Source organism: Sinocyclocheilus anshuiensis, unplaced genomic scaffold (assembly GCF_001515605.1).
Source record: "Sinocyclocheilus anshuiensis isolate Anshui unplaced genomic scaffold, SAMN03320099.WGS_v1.1 scaffold513, whole genome shotgun sequence".
Lineage (NCBI taxonomy): Eukaryota > Metazoa > Chordata > Actinopteri > Cypriniformes > Cyprinidae > Sinocyclocheilus > Sinocyclocheilus anshuiensis.
In genome coordinates this window covers 674843-692610 of record NW_015537972.1, presented here as the reverse complement: position 1 = coordinate 692610, position 17768 = coordinate 674843, and the positions used below count along the sequence as shown (strand labels likewise).

The 17768-nt window shown below is 37.6% G+C and overlaps 1 protein-coding gene across 1 annotated transcript in view; it reads left to right on the top strand.

The window, feature by feature from the left end:
• The window catches only part of LOC107670431 (teneurin-4-like), a 232390-nt gene that overhangs the window by 129340 nt on the left and 85282 nt on the right, over nucleotides 1-17768 (top strand). The window contains 5 exon segments of the mRNA XM_016463037.1: nucleotides 1771-1985; nucleotides 4614-4830; nucleotides 12109-12210; nucleotides 12858-13052; nucleotides 17106-17306. Coding sequence (XP_016318523.1) covers nucleotides 1771-1985; nucleotides 4614-4830; nucleotides 12109-12210; nucleotides 12858-13052; nucleotides 17106-17306 — 930 coding nt within the window.

Below are 17768 nucleotides of genomic sequence, written 5' to 3'. Positions count from 1 at the left end.
CGGATAACTCTGTTTTTTACAATTTTCAAAAATCATGTTTTTTATGTAAATATATGAAGAGTTTATTTGCAAAAACAGATAACTCCATTTTTACAATTTTCAAAAATCATGTTTTTTATTATGTTATCATGCCTCCATTTTGGCCGAGTATTGTTTAGCGTTTATCACTGTGATTGCTGATAGCTACTTTACGGAGCCTGCTCTAGTTTGCATAGTCTAGTGATCGTCTTGCCTTGCCTGTTTTCCTGGTTCCTGATGCTTGCCACGTATTTTGGATTAACCCTTTGCTTGCTGTTTTCGGACTGTGTTCGCCTGGACTCTGGACTTTTGCTCACGTTTACGGATTACCCCTCTTGTCAAGCCCTCTGGAAACTGTTCGCCGATCGAAGACCCACGCTAGCCCTAGGATTATTCTTGTGTCTTGCCTGCCATATACCTGTTTGCCATTGTTCGACCCTGCCTGTGTTTCTGACCTCTTTTGCTTTCAATAAAAGCTTGCACATGGATCCGCACGTCTCACGTCGTGTCAGCCCCGTAACATCATGTTTTTGTGTTTTATTGTGTTAGTTAGCTGTATTTTGTATTTATTTTTTTTTACCTAATCAAAATTGCCCAACTGCAGTTTGACTGAGATTAATTGGAATGCACAATGAAAAAAAACATGATTTTTGAAAATTGTTAAAAACGGCGTTATCTGTTTTTGCAAATGAACTCTTCATATATATACATATATACAACGTAATATTTATTTAATTGCCTTAAATTTTGCATTATAGTAATGGGCATACGATTTTTTTTTTTATGGTAATAATAGTTGGTCCTAATACTTAAAAAAAAAAAAAAAAATCATATTCAAGCTTCATTTTTTTAAAATGCAAAATAGAATTGTTTTGCTTTTTTTTTTTTTTGTCCAGTTATGTTTTTGACAGATTTCGTAAAGTTCGGCCAATGACAAAATATACAGCATAACTGAATTTTCACAACATGTGTAATTGTGACTGATGTGGTAATGCGTTATGTGGAGGCGGTAAATTGGAACGCGGGAAAGCGTGACCTGTCTCTCCAGATATAGCACGCTGCAAATGATTGACTTTTGAGGAGACTGCCATCTGCTGTAGTGCGTGTAGCCCGACGTGAAAGCTGCCTGAGAGTCCTCTGGGCTCTCTTTGCAAGGATGTCTGCTTTTGTCGCCATCACTGCGGAAATTGGCCAATCCACCTGAGCGAGCAGATGTTGCCATTTCCTCAGGGTCCAATGAGGAGGGTACATCAGCATTAGGTGCAGGGGCGTTTTCTCCGAGGACGCAAGGGAGGCACTGCCTCGGAAATATTCTGATGAGTAAATAATTGATAGTACAAAAAATAAAACAAATATATAAACAACTGATTTGTTTATAAAGTGAGGCTGAGTCAACTTCCAAATCAAAACAATCTTGGAAACACAAAGTGATCTGTAACCATGAATAGACTTTCTGTGTTTAATGAAGGTTTGAGGATGAACAAGAATTTAACCATATAAAAAGTACTATTGCAGTTGTTTACGAAGTAATGTAAAAAAACATAATATATACATCTCTCACACACAATGTTGAGTTTTTGTACCTATAAAGTTTCAGCTTAGGAAAGCTCTTTATATTCAGTGTGGCTATTTTTTCCTGATGTGATGGAAAATCAGCAAGAGGGTCATTCACCCGGTACACTGACCCTCTGCTCGCACCATATGGTAGATTTATGAGGCGTCGAGCTGACTGATAGATCTCATTTTCCACAGGTAAACTAGATGGCTTTTTCCCGGAGGACAGCTTCATAGACATGGGCGAGATAGATGTGGGCCGCAAAGTCGCCCAGCTGATCCCGCCTGGAATCTTCTGGAGGTCACAGGTCTTTATCGACCACCCCATGTGCCTCAAATTCGATGTGTCCCTCAGTTAAGATGCCTTGGTGGGTATCTACGGGAGGAGAGGCCTACCTCCGTCGCATACACAGGTGGGTCAGATAAGTCCATTCAGATAATATTTAAACAATGTTTGTTCTGTCTTTTAATCCAAATGTTGATGTTTATTGTATTTTAATGAGAATGAAAGTAGAAAGAGATGAGAAAAAATCCGGAGACTATTCAGGCCAAAATCAAAAAAACAATTCTACATAGAGCATGCATGCTAAATGCTAAGCGCTAATTGTTGATGTTTTTGCATTTTGAAAGCTAAATTGCATAATTTCTGTGGAACTAGATGGACTTATATGACAAACATGTTTCCCAAACATTCCCTCTGCCATTAATCAGACAAAGTTTGGTTAAACTACTGTAGTGTTACTATGTAATATATCAGCAGTGTTGGGGGTAACTCATTACAAGTAATGCGAGTTACGTAATCAGATTACTTCTTTCAAGTAACTAGTAAAGTAACGCATTACTTTTTTAATTTACAAGAAAATATCTGAGTTACTTTTTAAAAAAAGTAATGCCAGTTACTTTGTTTTCCCGTTTATTGACTGACAGCTCTCCTGTCCCCATATTGGGAGAAATCGGAAGTGCAGAGGAGTTGTGTGCGCTGTGTGAACATGATGTTACTGTAGTTCTAGACTAAATGTGAATGTGCATTAATTCATCCCACTCACAATAAACAGATTTAGTATTAATCAAAATAAATTAAAACAGTGAAATGCAAACTCAGAATATGACGCAAACCTGCAATAATTAAATGTTAAATGACACAAATGTATCTAATCCCATTTTATTAACCAATGTCTTTGCTGCTGACCTTTGATGATCCAGTTCAACCATACTAATAGGCAAAAAATGACTTTAGATAAACTAACAATTGTGCTTTGTTTTTTTATTGCTGAAGAGTGCGTTCTACTGTACAGACATGAATTTACTTTTGCTTCAGCCTGAGGTTTATTCATTACACTTTTTGGTGTCAAAGGGCTTAAAAAGTAACTAAGTAATGTAATTAGTTACTTTTTTAGGGAGTAACGCAATATTGTAATGCATTACTTTTAAAAGTAACTTTCCCCAACACTGTATATCAGCATATTAGACTGGGAAATAAAGTATTTTAACATTGAAATTTACACACATCAACCAAACAGCCTCACAAAAAAGCTTATTCCTCTTTCCTCACAAGGTATGAGTTTTTTTTTTAATGAAATCAAATATGAAGGATCCACTTTTGTTTGTTTGTCCCTCCCATTCATTTGTTTATAGACGTAGCATATTCCCCCAAGATTTCATTTCATTTTGTGGCACATTATCATCTCAAAGACTCATCTCAAAGGCTTTGACATAAACAGACACTTAATTTCAGTATCGGACACAAAGCATCTCAGCCTCCCTGTATTGATTTGGTTCATATGTGCAGTGGTATTGTGTCACTGGAAATTACTCCAAGACCTTGGTTGATAGACTCTTTCAATTGAGCCAAGCTAACCAATAAGAGAGATTTTTCTTTTTTTTTTTTTTTCCTCTTCAATTTTGTGCGGACAGATTTATTTTGTAAATGTGTTTCTTAATAACACATGTGGATATGGTAAGGTTAATTGTGTATGATTTGATTTCAGATTTCAGTGTTCCATTATGTTCAGTGATATTGCTTGGTTTGTCATTTGGCTTATGCACAAATGTCAAATAAGAATGTCACGGCGATATGTCATCCCACAATTAAAAGAAATTAGAAATTATATTTGATGTACACAACCGTTTAAGTCGGGGGTCAAGATTATTAGTTTATTTATTCATTCATATTTATTTATTCATTGATTTATTGGGGGGGCGGGTTTAAATAAGAAATGAATGCTTTTATTGAGCAAGGGTGCATTAAATTTGTTTAAAAGTGACAGTAAAGACATTTATACTTGTTGCAAAAGATTTATTTCAAATAAATGTTGTTCTCTTGAGCTTTCTGTTCAACAGAATCCTGAAAAAAAATGTGGTTTCGACAAAAAATATTAAGCAGCACAACTGTTATTAACATTGATGATAATAATGTTTCTTGAGCACCAAATCAGCATATTAGAATGCTTTCTTGAAGGGGTCACGTGACTCTGAAAACTGCTGTAATGGCAGCTGAAAATTGAGCTTTGCCATCACAAGAATAAACTGCATATTAAGAAAAATATTCAAATAGAATAGTTAATTTAAAATGTAATATTACTGTTTTACTGTTTTTATCAAATAAATGTGTCCATAGTGAGCATAAGAGACTTCTTTCAACAGTATTGAGAAAAATCCATGAGATCTCATGTGATTCTCATTACTACTTTAAATGCTTGTAATATTTTGTAAATTGAAATGCCATAATATTTAGCTACGCCTAAGTATAAATAATGAAAATCAGCATAAATGAAATGCAGTACTTTTTAAAAAAAAAAGGTGACATATAACCCATACAGGTTTGAGGTGTGAGATTCAAAATTGTACATATATTAGTATAAATTGGTGCAGTGTTAGCAGCTGTTCTTTCACACCTTGCATTAGTCCTCTTTTCACAGTCTCAATCTGCCCTTAGAGACCAGCTCCTGTTGGCTCCAACGTGCAGGACTTATCAGATCCTGGAGGCTCATGTGTCATTCCTAATGCTTGTTTGTGGTCTGTCTGTCTCTCCTTGTCTCCAGTTTGACTTTGTGGAGCTGTTGGATGGCCGTCGACTCCTGTCGCAAGGGTTGCCAGGCCTTGAGGGTCCGCCTTTTCCAGCCCAGCAGCGGAGCCTGATGCCACTCACCAGTCACGATACAGGCTTTATACAGTACATGGATTCGGGCATCTGGCACTTGGCTTTGTACAATGATGGGAAGGAGACGGAGCAGGTGTCCTTTCTCACAACTGCGATCGGTTAGTACATCATTAAATGGAAACGTTTCTTTAAATAACGCAACATGTGTAACTTTAAATGTGCAAATGGTAATTGCTTCGCAGGTGACATATGTAAAAGAACATTTGCACAGGGCCTCAGTAATAATAGCCATGTTTTCTGATGAACATGGAAGTCTGATTCACACGTGGTCAGGTACATGACACATTCCAACTTTGCTGCTGAAATCCAATGTTATGCATAACCTGCCATTATAATGGCAAATTTAACCGTTTCTAATCTCTTGATTTTTCTTTTTCTTCCAATTCCCATTCAATCGGATGGGGTGACAGTGTAATGTCATTTGTGGTTCTATGGTTCTCTGAAGCATAGATCTTTCTTATTACCATGCAAGCTGTCAAATAGCAGTCCTCTAGAAAAGATTTTCAAAATAATTTCCTTGTATACTTGAAGATATTGATTCAGACAGAAATGAAATTGCCACACAACCTTTTTGTTTGTTAAACAACAGTAGGTAAAAACCAATCTTAGAATCAGATGCCAGTTTTCAACATTCACTATTCATATAGTCATCGTAAGCATAAACAATCTTAACCAATCTTTGAATTAGATGGCGAAAAAATCACTGACTTGTGCCAGAAAATGTTGAAATTACATTGCATACAAGTTTCTATTTAAATCAGTTATTGTTCAAATAGGGCCCAAGTCACTGTGATATACTGTAGATGATATAAGGAAAGATTGTCATTTAGACTGCGTCCAAAATAAATCTTACTTAAATGGTTTGGTACCACTTCATTGACATGCCAATTTGCGAAATGAAATAACATTCGTAATTCATGTAGTCATTGCGAGCCTAAACAATCTTAAACCTAAAATGGCTGTGACAGACAATCTCAGCCAAAATTATCCAACATTTTTTCCCCAAATCAAATATGAATTAGGCATCGGAGGAAATTTTAGCCTGCACCGTGCTTACTTGTCAGAGTCTGCCATCACTGATATTACCCTTTTTGCATCGCCACCTCAGCCAGCCTAGACCTCTACAGAGTAATCAAGGTGGATCTGAATAAGAAAGATTGCGGAAATGAGCAGTGCTTCACTATGCCTGCGTGTGTTCTTCACTGATGGCTCGTAAGACTCTTGTTACTTTTTGAGTGCCTCCCAGCAAATCCCGCTTCCAATTTGCTGTCTATTTGTATAGAACACAGTGACCTTGATTCAAAGCTTCTGATTGAAGACCCTTCTGTTCCCCTGTGCATATTATTGGTCATTATTTGATCATATTCACGTGTGTTTTTTGATGTGAAAGACTTTGCCGTTCCATCCATTGCCATCACTGATGGAGGTGATTTCGATTTTGTCCTTTCCGTTCAGCGTCCTGAAAGTGGCTTTGATTAGTGCGAGCCCGTCAGGAGGGAGGGCAGAGCTTGCGCCCGTCGCGAGGTTTCAGCTTTCATGGAGGTGGCAGCTGGGAGCTGTTCTCACATGCTCTTTAATTAAACGCTCCTGGGCCATGGTCCATCTGCAACGGGAGGGGGGAGGGGTTTGCCAGCCTGTCGATCGATGCAAGTGTGTCTGCCACACATCCATTTCTGCTGTTCCAGCTCGACATGGGGAAAGACGGCACTGTGCCTTACCACCCCCGATGAGGATGGAATACAATACCGTATATACGACACATGACATGGTGGTTTATAGTGGCGGAAGTTGAGGAGAGAAGGAGACAGTCTGTTTATCCTGTTCGGTACTCTTGGATGCAGCCACCATTGGGAGTTTGTTGGCCACCTGCGGTTCAGGGCCAAGACGGTGGTCTTTAGAGAAAGAAGGTCTGGAACAGGAGTCACGCCTGAGTTGATTTGACTCTGAGCTGTGGAGCTCAGAGGGAGGTAGAAAGAGGAGGTGAAGAAAGAGGGAAAAAATAAACAGAGAGGGTGAGAAAGACCAGAAGAAAGTAGGTCAGATGGATGGCGACCTTCAGCAGGATTTCAAACTGCACCCAGTTTTCAGCACAGAAACACTAAATGTTACACTGAAGACAAAGTTTTAGCTTTTGAACCCTAGTTTTTTCATTTTCTTAGTGTTAAAATGCTTTGCTATCCTAGTTTAATATGCAGAGACTGTTAAACGTAATCCCTTAGTAAACTGTGATTCTGAGGCGTTTTCAAAACATTGCTCTATTTGTTTTGGGTTCGTCACCAGCCCGGCACGGCAACACTGCATCGCCCAATGGCATGAGATTGGGGCGTGACTTTCTGTTTGTCTGACCAATCATGGACAGTGAAGTATTCAGGAAACAAAAAACATCATTTGTTTTTGACTATTGATCACTAATGGTGCACACCTGCTTCCTTTATGCATTTGTGAATAGAACTAAACTGCCTCCTTACCCATAGAAAAAAATTACAAATGAGATCTTTTTAATATTTCTGTTTCTCTCTGCTAGACTGCAGAGAAATTAAATGGAGAGCAAAAGGAGACTTTTGACTCTTTTAATCTCATGTGGCATCTGTAGAGTTCCAAAATATATCCCAACAGTTTCAAACTGTGCAGTTAAATATCAGATTTCAGTAGTCTTCTGCGACCACTTTACTAGTACTATACAATCCACATTAATTTTATAGTTCTATATCCTTACTGTATGTCAACAACTCTCTCGGTTGTGTTTATATTTGGAATTTTTGGTAAGATAAACTGTATCCTTAAATTAAACATTACCTGACATCTCAATGGTGTCTCCGGAGCTATAAGTGCAGCCTCTGAGCAATACAAATTTCCTCTGGGTACACGTATGCCATGGTCCATAAGGGACCTGAAGTGTTGGATATCTCTATTGTTCTTGCTCTTTCTCTCTCTGTGACTCTCTATTTTTGTTTCCTCCTTTTTTATTTCTTTATGCCTCTCTACTCTCTCTCCATAATTCTCATGACTCCTCATTACAAAGCTAAGGTGTCCGTCCCATGTGCGACACAGTCTCATTTGTCCCCGCCATGTGGACTTTTGTTGTCAGAGTTATCAAGGATGCATCTCTAGCTGTGCCTTGCTGATTGCTCTGGTCCCTTGGCTTTCTGAGGAGCCAACAGGCCTTCAACAACAATTCTAATATTAGATATTTTTCACAGATTGAAGCCAAGGACTTCTTGTGTAGTCTTGTGCTATACAAGAGCACAGAGGTGTAATTAATGTCCAATCAGTAGAAGAGATTAAAGGGGTCCTATTATGCTCTTTTACAAAGTCTTGATTTTGTTTTGGGGGTGTACTAGAACAGGCTCTCATACTAGGTTGTTCGAAAAACACATTATTTTTCACATATTTTACATTATTATGCCCAGTCTATCCCCAGTCTGGCAAGAACGGCTCGAATAGTTCCTGTATCAAATGAAGGCCCGCCTTCTGAAATACGAAATGTGCTGTGATTGGTTAGCTGGGCCAGTGTGTGTTGTGATTGGCACCACTTGGTGCCTGGTTGGGAAACGTCATGCCCCTTTCCATAGCCGCCTACGAGCTTCAGTGTAAATATTGTCAAAATCAAATCAATTTGAGTGCGATTTAAACCCGGATGATTGTAACCACTCTAAGTTCGTCTGCCCTGGGAAAGCTAGCGTGTCTCCGACATAGTGATAACACTCGTTGCCTTCTCTAGTGCAGCTCAACCAGGTCTCACCCCATTCGTCGGTATTTGTGATATCACAAATCCCGGAAAATATGCGTTGTAGTCCAAACGAGTCGCTCGTTGTAGTTTTTGAAAAGTGATTTCTGTTAAATAAAATATCTCCTTTTGAAATTGACTTTGAACTTTGCAACTTTGTAGATCTTTTTTATGCTCAAACAGCAACATTACAGATGAACTAAAGTTGAAAAAGTAAAAAAGCATAATAGGACCCCTTTAAATGTGTTGTTATCATCACTATTGTTCATACTTGGGGTTAGTCGTTTGAACAAACCTGATAAACAATTTAATATTAATGAATGGCTCTTAATATGTCTGTTCGGACAAACGCGAACATTCACATGCTGTCAATGTGACAGTTTTTTTTTTCTTTTTATTTATTTATTTATTTATTGGCATGATCTAATATTTTCCATCGCACTGCAAAAAAAAAAAAAAACCTTAAATAAACAGTTGCTCTTAAATAAAACATGTTAATACTGTTTGACTTGGCATTAGCATCAGAAACTGAAAGTTGTGCAGCGCTTTTTCGTACGCTCCACCTAATTTCAGGAAGTGATTTGCGCTTTCATCTTGCCGTTTGCCATCCAATTTCTACACTGAATACTTACGTTGGTGTTAGCAGGCCTTAAATATTATTTTCACATTAATTGTTACTTTCACTCTAATGGATGATAAAATGGCTGACAAATCTACTAGACCTGGATTTGAAGGAGGAACCTGAGCCATAATATCTTGAGACCAGAATATCTTGAAGACTTGAAGGTGGATACTTTTGACTTGAACCATTAAGCAACCACCTAGAACACCCTAACAACCTCATAGCAGCACTCAAATCTGTGTAACATTACGGCAATGAATTTGTACAGGCTAGCAAGACGAATTTTATTCAGAAATGTAAAAACGTTAATTTAGAAATTTTATTTTACTTTTAAAAATTCTTATAGAACTTCCTTTTCGTGCCGCTAGTGAATTATATATACACTTCAACTTTAAGGCTTACATCTACAAAACTTTATAGGAAATGTTGCAAAGAGTCAAGTTAAAAATGTCGCCCCTACTATGTATAGAGTTCTTGTGTTCTCTGTGTGTGGCACCGATGAAAGCCTTAAAAATCATGCAGAAATATGGACTCCTTCTTTTTCAAATTCACGACTGGACACAGACTTCTCAGTCACTGCTTAGAGATGGAATTATACGTGACAGTTCTGAAGGGAAGTGGAGGGTCTGGACTGCAGGTACTGAACTCAGATCAGTCGTAGTGTCAGAAATGCTTTATGTGAGAGTGACAGAGATGCAGCGAGAGATGGATTGTGCTCTACTGATACATGAGGAGAGCATCTTTCAAAACAGATACGAAGCGAAAAAGCCATCTCATGTATAATTGCATCTGTGGACGTAATTGCAAATGGCTTAATTTATCTTACAATACTACACATGCACATGTGCCCTCTGCTAAGAAATGGAGGCTGGAAGCCATCAAAATCCCTACCGAAGTCTTGATAGGCTCAGGCGTACCAGGGGGATAGCCAATCCGCCAGCCTTTTCCTCTCACATCAAGAGACTTGTGCCTTTAAAATTCTTTCAAAAACATGCTCTGCAGCACAGTCTAGTTACCACCCTCCCTTCTTCTTTCCCCCCCCCCTTCCTTCGTTCAGCTTCCCGTCTGTTGCATCCTCTGCGATGATTGACTCTCTTGAGGAAGAGGAAGGCTGTGTCCGGGCTCACATTTCCAGCCCTTTGTCCGACACAAAAGCATCTTTGTCGAGAGAGCTCAGCCCCGGGTGCACCAGCGATTCGAAGGGAGCCTTAGAGAGGGAATATTTTTCACCGTTATTTCATGTATAATTCAGGTTGCATCTGATTTCAGCTGCACAGAAATGAGCGTGGATTTGCCTCTGTAAAAAAAAAAAAAAATGTCATATCATAAAATATAGTAATTGCATATCGTAATTTAAGTTTCGCCATTGACGAATTTGTCCCAACCACTTTATGGAATTATATACATGTAATACAGAGGAAGCTGTTCCAATTCTCAAGCAGGGATTTTTTTTTATTTGCGTGTTATAACAAGTGACAATCTGGCACAGATTTGTTTACTTTAATGTTTTTTTTGTGCCTCCGTTGCAGTTGTTATCAGTCGCGGAAAGTGATTCATGCTTAGCATTTGGTAGTTGATCCATGTATTTATCCACTGAGCTACAGAATCCCGGGACAGATAGTGACAGATATACGAATAAAGTTATCAAATAAAATGTCACAAGTTCATTTGAGGACTTTAATTGGTCATCAAGAATGATTGCAAATCACTCTATAATGAGTTTTATGTTATTAAAAATAACTTGCAATTGAAATGTTCTAATATCATTGTTTGCACGTCAGACTTCCAGTACATACTCTATTACAGACCTAATCACTGCATCCATTATACGGCCCATTTTGCATATTTATGAGCAAACTTAATTAATATGCATAAGCGAAGTCTTAAATTCATGATTCAACCAGATTGCTTATCTAAGATCGATATCTAAATGCTTCTTGAGAGCTGTCAGTGTGTAAATATACGATGTGTCTACCAAGAATCAAGCACCGCTTCTTCACTCCAGGAGTCTTGTCTAACAGATCCGCAATCTGTAATGAACCCCTTTTATATATATGTTCCTGCTTGAAATCAGAAGTCTTGTAATTGACATGTCGACATTCCTTGCATTTAAATTAGCACGCTTTACTGAAGAAAGGGTGTTAGATGGAATTTCCATTAACTGTGTCACTGGATGTGTCATGCACTCGTGTTGGCTTTGCAATGGTCAATGTTAGTGCTGTTTCACAAAAACAGCTACACTAATTATGGTGAGATCCTAATTAGGCTGAAGTAAATTCGTCAAGTGGCTGCACTTGAGTACCATTTCACCTTAGACCTGCTAGATAACAGAAAATGTCACACTTTATTTTCTCTTATTTATGAAAAGAGTATACATTTCCTTGTGCTTGATTTGTTCAAAAATATAGGCTTATATTTATAGGCTTAGCATGTGCACATTTTTTTTTTTTTTACTCTTATAATGTCAGTTGAATTGATGTGCCAATAGCGTCATTAGCGTCAAATGAAATTGCAAAAATATTGATGTTTCCCTGAACACACCCCTGTCTGCTATTGGTTGGTCAAACTATAGCTCCGCCTCGAATTCACCTCATTGGTCAAGTCGATGTTTTTGTCGGACTGGTTAGGATCATCAAAGTGTTTATATTTCTTATCTGCATAGGATGAAGAAATTTAACCTGAAAAATGACGCACTTCACCTTTAAGACCTTGATGTAAGCAATACATGTTATGATGCAACTCATATGACTTTGATATCAGCTCTGTTTTGGAGCTGTTTCTCCTTCTCAGTTTTGAGCTCTGAAAGTTACAGTATGTTTTTATAGTGAACTCTTTTATTTTGAAAGATTAGATTTTTTTTGGTATGTGACCCCTTTAAAATTGAAACAGAACATACAGTACACCAAAAAAATGTAGCTTTTTTACACCAAGTTCTTTAGGAAAAGAGAATAAACTGCGTCTCGCGAGTGAAGTACTGATGAATGTGCATCCTTCTGACAAACTTTCTTTGATGACATTGTTTTGCAGACTCTATCGATGACTGTCCTAGTAACTGTTTTGGAAATGGAGATTGTGTGGCCGGAAACTGCCGCTGTTTTCCTGGCTTCAGAGGACCCGACTGCAGCAGGGGTGAGATTTCTGTTTGACTGCTCCTCCTTTAACCTCCATTTCTTTCTTTATTACTTTCAGTCCTTCATCCCTGCAGTCTTTTCTGTTTCACTTTCTCTGCCACTCAACATTTTCCTTTGCTTAAATAATATAACGGTTGTTTTCAACACTAATCAAATAAGTGATTGTAGTAATACATATGTATGTGTGTGTCGATTTGTGAGGATTAATAAATAAAGGACTTAATAAAATACACTAAAAAATATATTCATTTGGACATTTCAAAATGTATGCATTAGAATTTACATTATAGTTATTCGGTAGCTACAGCTTGTTTTTGGCAGGCATTAAGATTAAGCCCTGTCACTTTAAAATTGATTTCCACATTAGAATTCAGTTGCTCTTTCCTGTTTGCATGTTTGTAGTGTATTCTGGTCTCTTGATCATTCGCATTTCAGAAATCCCTTGTTCATACACACAACTTCTAGATCAATATGGTCTCACTCACTTTTACCACTGTAACTTTTGCTGCAGCGGTCATATTGATTTTTACACAGACATGAGTTGCCATCTTCCAACAAGAGTCCAGCAGACCAGCACAAGCAGTATTTTTTTTGTTTGAAGCTACATTTGGCAGACCTTTAACATTTTGTGTGTACTCTTTCCAGCGTCCTGTCCGGTGCTTTGCAGCGGGAATGGTCAGTACCTCAAAGGCCGCTGCATGTGTCACAGCGGTTGGAAAGGATCCGAATGTGATGTTCCCACCAACCAGTGCATCGACATTACCTGCAGCGGACATGGCACATGCATTGTGGGAACTTGCATCTGTAATCCCGGCTACAAAGGGGAGAACTGCGAAGAAGGTACCAGAAAATATGGTGAAAAACACTAAACTACAGATCAAAAGTTTGACCTAAAAGATTTTTAAAGGTTTTTGAAAGAAGTCTCTTATGCTCACCAAAGCTAAAAAATACAAACAGTGTTAATATGCGATTTTTAAAATAACTGTTTCTATTTTGATACGTTTTAAAATGTGATTTATCCCTGTAATGTTAAAGCTAAATTTTCTGCATCATTACTCCAGTTTTCAGTGCCACATGACCCTTCAGAAATCATTCTAATATGCTGATTTGCTGATGAACATTTCTTATTATAAAACAGTTTTTGTTGCTTAATATTTTTGTGGAAACCATGATATTTTTTTTTTTCAGGATTCTTTGATGAATAGAAAGTTTTAAAAAACAGCATTTATTTGAAATAGAAATCTTTTATAACATATAACTTAAATTAGTTTACTGTCACTTTTGATAAATTTAGTGTGTGCTTGCTGAATAAAAGTATTAGTTTTTCTTTTCTTTTTTTCTTACTTATCCTAAACCTTTCCATAGTGGTGTATCACAGTTTCCACAAAATATGAAGATAATAATAAAAAGAAAAAAGAAATGTTTGAGTACCAAATCAGCCAAAATCAGCATATCATGATTTTGATGAATTCAGATGGGATTTCAGGGAATTCAGACTTTCAGCTTTGTCCTCACCAGAATAAATGATATTTTAAAATATATATATATAAAAAAATAAAAATAAAAATAAATATATATATATATATATATATATATACACAGTATAAAGTTATTTTAAATGATAATATCTCTGAATATTGCTGATTTTTTCATCATAAATGCAGCCTTGGTGACTTTTTTCAAAACATTCAACAATATTTTTAATTATTCCAAACTTTTGAGCAATAGTCAATTTGACTTTTTTTTTTTTACTTTGCTAGTATATTCCTAAAATTGGGGAAATAAATAAACCTTTAGCCATTATATGTGTAACTTCACCTGTCTCTAACCATTATACCACCATAATACTTTTGTTGTAAGGATGTCTGTGCTATTTTTGACGCCATTGCCCCTTTTATGAAGAAAAATGAATTTTTACGCACCAATTTGCACAGAAATGGAGAAAGAAGCCCTTCTTGGCCTTTTTTAGTATGCATATGTACCCTTCTGAATATTTAAGGTGGGCGTACATGACCTTCGAGTTTGTAGCGGGCCCATGAGTATCTGACTCGTCTCGTTACGCCTAGAAAGTCTCCCCGCTCCTTTGCATACATTATGGATACTTCTGAGGGTCCAAAGCAATCCATTAAGAGATGAACAATTCTTTTGTGTCAAGATCCAATAAGTTGAATGTGCTCTGAGAAGTCTGAACTGAGACTACAGCGGCCCAACGAGAGGGGCGACCGAGGCTTGAAGAGATAAGATTAAAGTAGCCATTGTGTTTGGCAGTTTTTGAAGGCTCTCATTTCAAGATGAAAAATTATCTTGCCGATTTTGACAAATGGTATGTTCTGACTCCTCTGACCCCCGGCAATTCTATTTCGGGTCTCACCGTCGGCCGTTCGAGGAAGAGAATGTAGACACTGGCCCTTTAACGGTTCTACCTTTCTTCGCCGCGACCTTCAGGCGGTGATGATTAATTGCCAGGAGAGAGGCTCTTGTCATTTAGCCTATGATCTCTGTGCCTTGTGCCCAAACCATCTGCTAAGAGACCTGAACTCCTGCTTATCTATAGGAACGGCCTCTCCACCCATTTGTGTCACGGTAAAGGGAGTCTGCAATGTAGCGACCCCATCCCTCCTTTCCCAGATTGTGTTGAATGCTGAACTGAAGTCTATGAACAGCATTCTGACGTATGAAGTTAATGAAATCACTGTATTTACTTAATATACATTCTCCCAATACATCAAAAATCCGACCCTATGATGGTTGTGCAAAATTCAGAATTGAATAATTGTCTCCTTTCAGTTCATCAGTTGGAATTTGAATAGGCCACACCCACAGGAATTCAACTTGGAAATTGAATTGGAATTACAAGAAAGACGAATTTACCGAATTGCAATTTAAAGAATTGAAAAGAAAAGCATTTTGGGAAATCAAGTATTTTTTCACCCTGGTTATTTAAATATGATAAAATAAATTCAATGTATCTAATCATCTTTTGTTTGTTTGGTCATTCATGATTTCTACACTTCGTCCATTAATGCATTCTATGAGAGAGATTGTTCAAAGATATGTTTTTTTTTTTTTTTTGCCATTTTTGCCTTTATTAAGATAGTATAGTATAGTATATCCAACATGCATTCTATAGTATTTGCTTTAACATTCTGTTCTTCATTTGTTAATTTTAGTATTCAATCGTTCATTCATTCGTTTAAGCATACTATCATTCTGTCTATCTAGCCTTCTGTTGTTCTATATCGGCCTATAAACCTTTAGACATTTTGACTTAAAGGGGTCATCGGATGCAAAATTCACTTTTCAAGTTGTTTGAACATAAATGCGTGTTGGCAGTGTGTACACATACATCCTAGAATTATAAAAATCCACCCAGTGTTTTTTTTTTTAATTCCTATTTAAAATCCCCTTTCTCAAATCAGGCTGAAGTGAATGCGACGATCCCGATCTGCCTAAATGCATCTATGTTCGCGCGAATCATTCATGATCCAGCCTCATCTACAGAAGAAGTGAGTATGTTTTGTAATGAATCTTTGAAAATCGCCTTTCCTAATAATGTGCTAATTAGCAAGTTTCACGATGAATAGTAAACAGTAAACAAAAAGTAAACGGTCTCTCTGAGAGCAGCTCGGAAGAGAGGGGCGGGGCCAGCAGAGCTCATTAACATTTAAAGCAACATGGACTCTAATGGCTTGATAAAAACAGAGCTGATTTTGACAGGTTAAAAAAGGTGTTTTTTACACTACCATTGAGAAATTTTAAACAAAGTATGATATAGACTTAATTAAGACCCTAAAGAATCATATCAACTTGTGCAAAATGGGCATCCGATGACCCCTTTAAAAAATCTTGACAAACATGGGTTTTCGAGGTAAATTGACAGTTATATCTGTTCCATTGAATTTCAGTTTATTTTCATTTTACTTACATTAAAATTCAAATTGCTGTGGTGCATTCTGTTTGCTACGTCACTTCAAGTTTAAACAGGAATTAAAAGGAATTGTCAGTTCAGGTCTGAATGGTACGCAACCCTTCTGCTTAAATTTTTCCTGAAATATCCTTTTTCACATGCATCACATTTGAAGTCAAATGGGTTGCGAATGAAGTTTTATTTTCATAGTTTTTACTTTATTTTGCGAACCTCCATCTTCAGAATATTTGTCTGAGGTGACTGATCCATAGTACATTCTTCAACGAGGATTAGAAATGAATTTAAGAGTAACGTGGGTACAGAAAGCGGAGCTTTTTGCCCATGGGCCATTGTAGGTGTCCTTGTTTGCATTCTGTCACGCCTGGTTTTGGGTTCACAGTAAGTGGGGGCACCACATCCAGCATCGCTTTTCGATTTAGCAGAACATGCTCCAACCGCGCCAGTCTTTTCCCTTCCCGGCGCTGGGAGGAAATCTCATTACCAGCAGCTGGAGGAGTCAGAGAGAGAGAGAACGAGCAACACTCTTCCCACCTGCCAGTTTACTGCACGACAGCAAATGCAGCCATTTAATTTGACCGTTTGTAAATCCTGTTTTCTCAGGGTTTTTGGAAGTGTCAGGCCTCCTCAGACGCGGCTGGGCATGTGGCACACTCTCCCCTACAAGAGCTAAACCTCTAGAGTCGTCGTCTTTTTTCTTTTTCTTTTTTGGCCTGGGATGAATGACTAAGGATTGAGTCATACTTTGAAAGGAAGAGGAACAGCAGGGGACACTGAGTTATGGCAGTTTAATGTGAATACATGCATCTGTTCAAGTCTGATCTAGTGCGCTTGTCTTTGATGATGAGTTTGGTCTGATGGGAAATGGCTTCGCTGGTGTATTTTTACTTTGAATTCTGCTTCTGAATTAAATTTTGATGTGAAAATGAGTCCGTTAATACCTGCGTTGTGTGTTTTCTAATTTGCAGTGGACTGCCTGGACCCAACCTGCTCAGGGAGAGGTGTCTGTGTACGCGGAGAGTGCCATTGTTTTGTAGGTTGGGGAGGTCCTGGATGTGAGAGTCCACGTGCTTCCTGTATGGAGCAGTGCTCTGGACATGGGACCTTTTTGGCTGATACCAACACCTGTGACTGTGACCCCAACTGGACCGGTCACGACTGCTCCACAGGTCAGTACAGTGGTAGAATGCCGTAATGTCCTATGCAATTATGTGTACTTGACTGTTTTCCCTATTTCAGCCTGGGAACAGTATTTATGTACGTATTTATTTAATTTGTTTGTTTGTTTGCTGTTTTCACTAAATGAACACAAGGAAGAATTATATTTAGTTATTTTAATTTATGTGCACCAATCAGTATTTTATTTATATGCTATTATAGTATTGGTTTTTATTTTAATATTTTCAGTTTTCATTTAAATTTTATTAGAAGTTTTAATTTTGATATGTGCTTTTGTTATTTTAATTTTTTTTTGTGTGTTTTAATATATTTATTTAGATTTATGTTTATTTCAGTTTTTTGTTGGGTAATTTGAGTACTTTAACCTAGCTATGTATTTACTTTAAAAGGGTCATATGATGCTGCTAAAAAGAACATTATTTTGTGTATTTGGTGTAATGAAATGTGTTTAT